This window comes from Polistes canadensis, unplaced genomic scaffold (assembly GCF_001313835.1).
Source record: "Polistes canadensis isolate GaletaPanama2010 unplaced genomic scaffold, ASM131383v1 scaffold_132, whole genome shotgun sequence".
Classification (NCBI taxonomy): domain Eukaryota; kingdom Metazoa; phylum Arthropoda; class Insecta; order Hymenoptera; family Vespidae; genus Polistes; species Polistes canadensis.
The window spans coordinates 225240-234075 of NW_014569679.1; the positions used below are offsets into that span (position 1 = coordinate 225240).

Consider the following 8836-nt stretch of genomic DNA (forward strand, 5'->3'; position numbering starts at 1 on the left):
AATTACTATTATTGCATTATTACTTTTGATATTATAAAAAAATAAAACAAAGTATCCTAACATTAAAAATCGATTGGATAAATATTAAAATTAATTATTGTACACCGCGGGGGAAAAAAAAAAGAAAAGAAAAAAAAACAGATTATCGGATAAAAAGAATCTGTTTCTTATCCAAAAGATAAAAAAAAAGAAAAATAAAAAGAACGCTCTAAACCTAATTGAATTATATCAAAAGATAATGACTTACCAAAGTAATACGTTTCACGAACTAATTAGTTTGCCCAACTTTTTGATTTACAATTCTTTTTCTCTCTCTCTCTCCCTGGGGGTAGCAGAGAGGAGGGGATAGAAAAAAAGACAAAAGAACGTAAGAAAATTCCGCAGGAAAAAACCAAAAAAAAAAAAACACAAAAAAGGGAAAGCAAAAAGCTGCCCCTCCTCCCTACCGCATCGAAAAGAACGTAAAAATTTCAATTGGATTCTGGTTCAATTTAAGCACCCTCTGATTTCTTCGTTACGTTCCTGATTACGAACTTTTCTCTCTCTCTCTTTCTTACTCGTATTCACCCTGGCACGTTTGTCGAGGGGAAAGGAAAAAACATAGGAAAAGATTTTCTTTAGGGAGGGGTGAAAAAATAAAAAGGTAGAGCAAAAGTAAAAAAAGGAAAACAAACACACTGAACTCGTCAAGGTTCCTCGTCCACCCACCCATCCACCTGTGTCCCATCCTAAATAAAAAATAAAGAAAATAAAACGGATAAAAACGAAAGAGAATTGAAAAAAAGAAGAACGCAAATAAAATAATAAAATTTGAGCAAAGTATGGGGGAGTGGGGGTGGGAAGTTAGAATGAGAGAAGAAATCACGACAATCCGAGCTCGGAGCAACCTAATTCGTACGTGTTGGTGGCGTTCGTGGAATAATTAATCCCCTAATCGCGAAAACACCGAGATAGGGGATGGGGTTGGTTGGTGCCACCCCCATAAGAGTAGCGCTTAAAAAGCAATCTCGTTGCATGGCTTGCGGTATGAAAATTATTATACTCTCTAGTACGGAGAGACTGTCCCTTGTAAGAGGAAAAAAGAAACAAAAGAAAGAAAGAATAAAGGGAGAGAAAGAAAAAGCTAAATATAATAATTTATAAAAAGAAAGAAAGAAAGAAAAAAACAAAAGTAATTAAAAATAGTGAGATGGAAAAATAAGTTGGCTGGTTTTAAAGAGTTATTATAATATCTTTAGTATATCACTTTCAATTAGTATGATAACAGAACACAACACTAACGATGTTTTGTAGTACTAATAATATTAATAATAAGATTGGTTAGAGTTAAAAATAATTGTATTTGAGAACTTATTGTACTATAACTGTTACTATACTAATAGCAAAATCACAACTGTACTACAGCATCAGAATGTTAACAGTAATACAATTAATAGCATCAACAATATTAGTAATAACATTAGTTAGTAAAAAATAGATGGATCAAAGAAATAACTGTACTATTATTATACTAATAGACGCATAACTTCTAATATACTACAGCATCAGAATATTAAYAAYAACACAAATAATATTAACACCATTGATTAGTACAAAATAGCTGAATCAAAGAAATTAATATACTATTACTATACTAATAGATACATTACTTCTAATATACTACAGCATCAGAATATTAACAATAACACAAATAATATTAACACCATTGATTAGTACAAAATAGCTGAATCAAAGAAATTAATATACTATTACTATACTAATAGATACATTACTTCTAATATACTATACAGCATCATAATTTTAACATTAACATAAATAATATTAACACCATTGATGAGTAAGAAATAATTGGATCAAAGAAATAACTKTACTATTATTATACTAATAGATGCATAACTTCTAATATACTACAGCATCAGAATATTAATAACAACACAAGTAACATTATTAACAGTAGTAACAATATTGATTAATAAGAAAATGGAACAAACAAATAAGAAGAAAAGAAAGAAAGAAAAAAGGGGAATCACGTAGACTGTAAAATATGAGAACTATTAAATGTACTTTACCATGTGCATTACAGTCAAAACTGTGTTTAAATAATTCAAGTAAATTCTTATTTCTTTTACACACAAATACCAGACACATACCTATGCACACAAACAGTATTCATATTGTTCTATTATTTATTTTTATTTTACGTTTACTTATTCCTGTAAAATTTAAAGATCTAAATTAACAATAAGTAAGTCTGGTCACGTTATCGATGTAACTCTCTCTCATGTCTCAACCTGTTGTTATAAATTTGTGAGAAAAAGAAATATAGAAAGTAAAATAGAAATAAAATCATTTATTTAGATTCGAATGATAAAGTTCGTGTTAGTATAATAAGAAATATTTTTTAGTAAATTGACAATACGATTTATTGTTAGAATATGTGGCTGACATTATTCTAAAAATATTTATGCATAAAATCTTTTTTAAAACTTTCTCTCTCTCTCTCTCTTTCTTTCTTTTTTACTTACTCATTCACATACAAATATACTTTCTTTCTCTATCTCACAGATACACACACATGCACACACATGTTACTTATACATTTATAATTTCTTACTTATTCTTTCTTTCTATTTCTCCTAACAGACAGAAAACCCTTTTTCAATTCTTTCTTACTTCTTCCTTTTTTATACATTTTTTTCCTTTTTTAATTAATTTCTATATCCCCACCCCCCACCTATACTCCACTTCACTCTACTTTAGTGAAGTATATCAGGTGGATACCTGCCAAAAAATATGAGACGAGTTTCTTTTCAACAATTCAACTTTTTTACTTGACTGTATTTACTATTACTATGCTATATCTTTGGTATACTTTAGTATAATTCTGCCATCCTTTTCCTATTAAGATATTTTATCTGCAAGTATCTAACGAAACGTTTAAAAACAAAAAGGAAATGAAATAAAAAATTAAAATTATATTCTTACAACGATGTGAAAATGTAGGAAAATATGGAAGGAGAAGGAGACGAAGGGAACACAAAAAAAAAGGGATGTAAAGAGAAAATTGTTATTATTCTTTTTTTACTTTTTCTGTGTTTTTTTTCTTTTTTTTAAATCAAATCATGCGAGACGGCAAGATAATTTTGTATTATATTCTTGTTCCCTTTTCGTTTTTTCAAGATAAGCGGTTTCGTTTTCCTGCGAACACAAACCAACTGTCTCGAGAGAAATTTCTACAATGGAAAATTTAACGAATTATAATTAAAGCTAGCGAGTAAATGAAAGGAAAATAACGTGTCGTTTCTCTCAGTCGTAGTAACAATTTACGTTTAACGAACACAAGAGAGAAGAGTTAAAGAAGAAAATTAAAATTCAGAAAAGAAAAATGGTTCATGCGGGTTACTCAAAAAATGAACCAACCGTGATTATCAAAAGTGTTCTAACTAAAATCATATGACTTTTGTTTTAAATCATTTCTTTAGTTTCTTTTCTTTTCTCGAATAATGAAATCATTTTAAATCTAATGAAAATCATTTTACATTCTAATAAAACCAAAAAAAGAAAAACAAAAGACATTTCAAACATCATTTTTAAAATCTTTTTATATTTCGCGTTCTGTCAAGTAGATTATTTTTCTTTTGTCATCGCATGAAAAATTGAAAATCGAAGTTCGTACTTTCGTCATATTTATGCTTTTTTTTTATTATAGTTAGAGTAATGCAATACAAGAAGAAATAAAATTAGAGATTATGTCGAACAAACACTAGAATCCAAATAAGTTTTTGATGTTACTTTATAGTAATTTTGATTCGAAATATGCATCAAATTAAGGGTGCACCCAATTAAAGGGGATGAGGGGATAAAATAAAGACAATCGGTGGATGCTGATTGTCGAATAACAAAAATCTGATAAATCGAATTTAATCAAATTTTATTGTCCCTAATTATTCAAAAAATTCGGAATTTTAGATACGAAAAAAACAAATTCTTTAATTAACATTTAATCTCTCGCCCCACCTCTCGAAATTACTTTCCGAACAATAATCAAATGAATCGAACGATGAAAAAATCTTCTTAAAAATATGTTCAGAAAAATTAAGTGAAACAAAAGTATAGAATGCATGTAAAAAAAAAAAGAAATTTGAGACTTTTGAGAAAAAGAATTTTGACTTACAAACGATCAGCAAAATCGAAGGATGCTCTTCACCACCATCGTACTTCCCGCTCAGGAATAAAAACCATTGCCATGGGTCTACTCTGATCCCATATCTGAAAAAGAAAGAAAGGAAAAAAAGATTAGAAAGAATAAAAAAGAAGAATCTTAATAAAAAAGAAAAGAAAATAGAGAGTAATTTTAATATACACGTAAACGCACGTATATATGTGTGTGTGTGTGTATTTGTATGGGTGTCGAAATGAAAACGCGTCTTTCGTTATTATCGTCCGACGTTTGCCCTTCCACCCCCTTCCAAACCCTTACACCAATCCTTACTTTTACCCCTATATACACTTTCAACCCCCAACCCTTCTTAGTCTGCCCCCCCCTCTTTCTTTTTCTTCCTCTTCCTTTTTTTTTCCTCGTTCATTCTCGTTCTATCTGCAAATGCGTGTTTAAACGAATGCCTGCAGCCTTACAACCAACAACCAACAACAACTACAACTTACTACTACAACTACAACGACGTTTGCTGACATCAGTGATGTCGGCACGGGCCGAAGGGCAAAGGAGTTTTTATTAACGTCCGTTTTTTCTGTGATTCTTTAGTATGATGATATTTAAAATAAAGAAGGAAAAGAAAGAGAGAGAAGTAAATATATTGAGTTGCTTTGAAAATTAATAATCATTTATTTTTATATATAATATTTGTAAAAATAATCCAAGTATATATATGTAACATAATAAATGAAACGTTAATGAATAAAAATAATGCATCTTTAGTATAATGATATTTAAAAAAAGAGAGAAATAAATATATTGAGTTGTTGAAAATTAATAATCATTTATTTTTACATACACAATATGTGTAAAAATAATCCAAGTATATATATGTAAAATAATAAATGAAACGTTAATGAATGAAAATAATGCATCTTTAGTATAATGATATTTAAAAAAAAAGAGAAATAAATTTATTGTGTTGCTTTGAAAATTAATAATCATTTATTTTTACATACACAATATGTGTAAAAATAATCCAAGTATATATATGTAACATAATAAATGAAACGCGTTAATGAATGAAAATAATGTATCGTGTTTTATTTAACGAAGGTTCTAATTATTCCAAATTTTTATAATATCTTATTATATAAATAATAAAAAAGAAAAATGAAAAACCGCAATGAGATGAGATGAAAACTCGCTTTCGTTTGTTTAACAAAAGTCAATGGATGCTATTATATTAATCAATTGAATTCGTTGAGCGTCAATCAATATTATAATTCATATTACATTCACAAATACTTATTTGTCAAACGGACGTTGTTGTTCGTGATTGATTGTACGGCAAACTATGCTTTCCCCCCCCCTCTTCCCTCCTTTCTCCTCCCCATCCCTTTCCCCCAAAACCCCATATCGGTTTTAATATCGATCAAAACGAATAATCGAAATTACACGTTGGCATCGTCATTTCATTACACGATTATAATAGGATTGTTCGACATAACCATTAAAATATCATAATATTATATAGATTTCATTTATTTTTTACCTCATAACACACATAATAATATAATCATCCTACTCGATCATTTTCAATGAATAATTTTCCCATCCACAAACATTCTATAAATTTAATATTACATTTTTACCCCCTTACCCTCCCCCTCTACCTGCACCAACCCCTTCCCAGACCCTTTTTCATTTCCTTTATTTCTTTTTGCATTTTTCTTTTGTTATCGTAAGGTTGAATAAGGAATCAAAAAAAATGTAATTGAATACCGTATATATATATATATATATATATATATATATATATATATATATGGAAGATTTTTCATATTAAAAATTACATGGAATATTTCCAATATATATATGTATATGTATATTATAGATTAATTCTTGTTTATATTAGAAAATTTATATTAATAAGATGAGGGAATCGTCCAACGATTTATATAACGTGTTTTATTCTGATAAAAATTTTATCCAATATATATATGTATATTTTATTTTAATTTTATTGAGAATATATTTTTAATCGTACGCGTGTCTCATAATACGCAAAACGTTACGAGTTTTTAACACAAATGAATATTTATTATTTTTATTCCTATAGATTTATATTTTTCAATATTATTAATAGAATATAATTATTATTTATTAAAATAATTTTTGTGTGTTTGACAATTTAAATATTATTATTGTTTTAATTAATAAATTTTGTTACAGTGTTGATTAGATTAATTTTTGTTCATTTTTGTTTTTATATATATATAATAGGATTATTTTTCTAGTAGGAATAATAATTAAAAGTAATAACCACTTGTAAAAGTATACAAAAAACTTAATAGTAGATATCGTTACTCATCGAAATTTCTCACTTAAAATGGCGCGAACAGAAAAGATATTAAATTTCTGATCCATCCTGAATACCCTTGTTGAACTTAAAGCATCAGCCCCGTTAAATCCATGCTCGTTCTTCATTGGCCGAAGTTCGTTAATACACCGCGTCATGATCAAAATCCTCAATTTCACGTCTACCAATAACGAAGAATAAAAAGTAAAAGTAAAAGACAAAATTCTTAGAAGGAAAACAAAGAGATATAAAATCTTTATAAATAATATATAAAATAATATATATATCTATTTGTATTAGTCAGAAACAGGTTAACCAAAAATATTATGCACAGATTAGTGCTGAATTTAATTAAAATTAACAAAATTCCTAATCCTACTGCTTTTCATTACCTACTTCATTTATAAAATTAAATCTTACATGTTATCAACTAACAACTTTCTAACTTACTCATTTGTTAAAAACCTGAATATAACCTAAAATTCTACATTTTTATACTGCCTATAACGTTATCGTTTTTATTCGTAAATAATAGTTTCATTGTATTGAATAATTTACTATAATATGAATTAACATATACTTTAGCCACAGCAATGTGTGACCGGGTCTACTAGTATATATATAAAATAATATATATAATAATAATAATAAAGTATAATATATATAATTAAGTTGCTGAAGAAGTCCCAATAAAGGGACGAAACGTTCAACTTAGTTAAATTGAGTTCTACTTCTTTTTATGTCCAAGTTCCCTGTGATTCCGTATTATGAATAATAATAATAATATAATATATACATACAATATAATATATATATATATATATGTATAAAAGTAGGTATTATTAATATAAACGGGATAAATTTGCTGGTTATGCGAATTCAAGAGGAATACAGATACACATATATACATACATACATACATATAATCAGACAGATAGACAGATAGAGAGAAAGCATCGTTGAAAATACATTCGGACATACTAACTTCGCGTAGCAAGCAAAATGCTATGGTCGATTAAGGCAAGTGCCCATCCACGGTGTCGTTAGTCGAAAACAAACGTTCGTTCTGTGTTCATGTATTCGACTCTAAGTAATATTTAGAATAGAAATGGTAAGGGGATAAGTTAGATGGTAGTAGGGGGAGGGGGAAGAGGGATTAGAAATGGGATACATAGAAACGTTAATTGAAATGTTAAAGTATATTCGTTTGTATAAAGAGAAAATGATTTAATTGACGTTTTAATATTATTGTTAATAAATTCTACTTTAAAAACAAATTACATTACACACACATACATATATATATAATAAAAATAAAAAGTTATTTTGAGTAAGATGTGTTTAATATTAATTTAAAATTAAAGTTTGAATTATTGACGACTAAATTTGGGAACACCCAGTATATATATAATATATATTTTAATATCTTTTGGTTTATGTATTATATATTATAATTTGTTGAATGCCATAGGTGTCACCGGTGACCGTCAATAAATTTGATATTTCGTTAATCTTTGTCAAATATTGATTAAAAAAAAATAATGCATTTAAATGCAACGCGGTGGTCACCGGTACCTACTGAATAAAATGAACGCATTTCACACGATTAAAAAAAAAACACTTTTAATTTATATCTCTTAAAACAAAATAATATATATATAGATTTTAATTATAATTATATAATTATAAAATAATCGCTAATAAATTTCGCAACGTGTTAAATGAAGTGTTATTCGATAAATAAATATTCAAATGCATGATGAGAAACAAAAATAATATTTAAAAGTTTCAAGTCATTTTTCAACAAAATTATTTTTCCATCAAAAATGTTATATGCGAACCAAAATAATGCGGATGCTAGAAATTAATCGATAAAGAAAGAAAAAAAAAGAAACGAAGAGTGAGAGTTGGTTGGTAGGAATGGGGGGGGGGGGGTAGAGGGGATGGACATCTCTTTGAGAAATAATAAAAAAAAAAAAAGGAAAGAAAGAAAGAAAGAAAAAAAAAAGATAAAACGAGGTCTCAATTAATCGAGACTACCTTGGAAAAGAATCTCGTAACATCGATAAAAGTCTAAGGACAAGAAGGAAGACTTAAGTGAGAAAGAAAAAAAAAGAAAAAAAAAAAAGAAATGGCTATCGGAGTCTTCTTCCCCTAGCTAGTACTATTTCTCTCGTTTCTTTCTTACCGTCTACTTTTCCTACAAAACTTTGTGAAAGGTTCCCGATGTAATCATAATTTATGCACTTTCAAATCTTCGGCTACTACTTTTATTCTCTTAAGATTTTTAAATCATATATCGTTAGTCGAAAATCCCC

General features: G+C 27.9%; 1 protein-coding gene across 3 annotated transcripts in view; it reads right to left on the reverse strand.

The window, feature by feature from the left end:
* Nucleotides 1-8836, reverse strand: part of LOC106788280 (diacylglycerol O-acyltransferase 1) — a 144036-nt gene that overhangs the window by 108170 nt on the left and 27030 nt on the right. For all 3 annotated transcript variants that reach the window (XM_014751420.1, XM_014751421.1, XM_014751419.1), the window contains one exon: nt 4175-4269. In XM_014751420.1, the coding sequence (XP_014606906.1) occupies nt 4175-4269 (95 nt within the window). The remainder of the gene's footprint in view (nt 1-4174; nt 4270-8836) is intronic.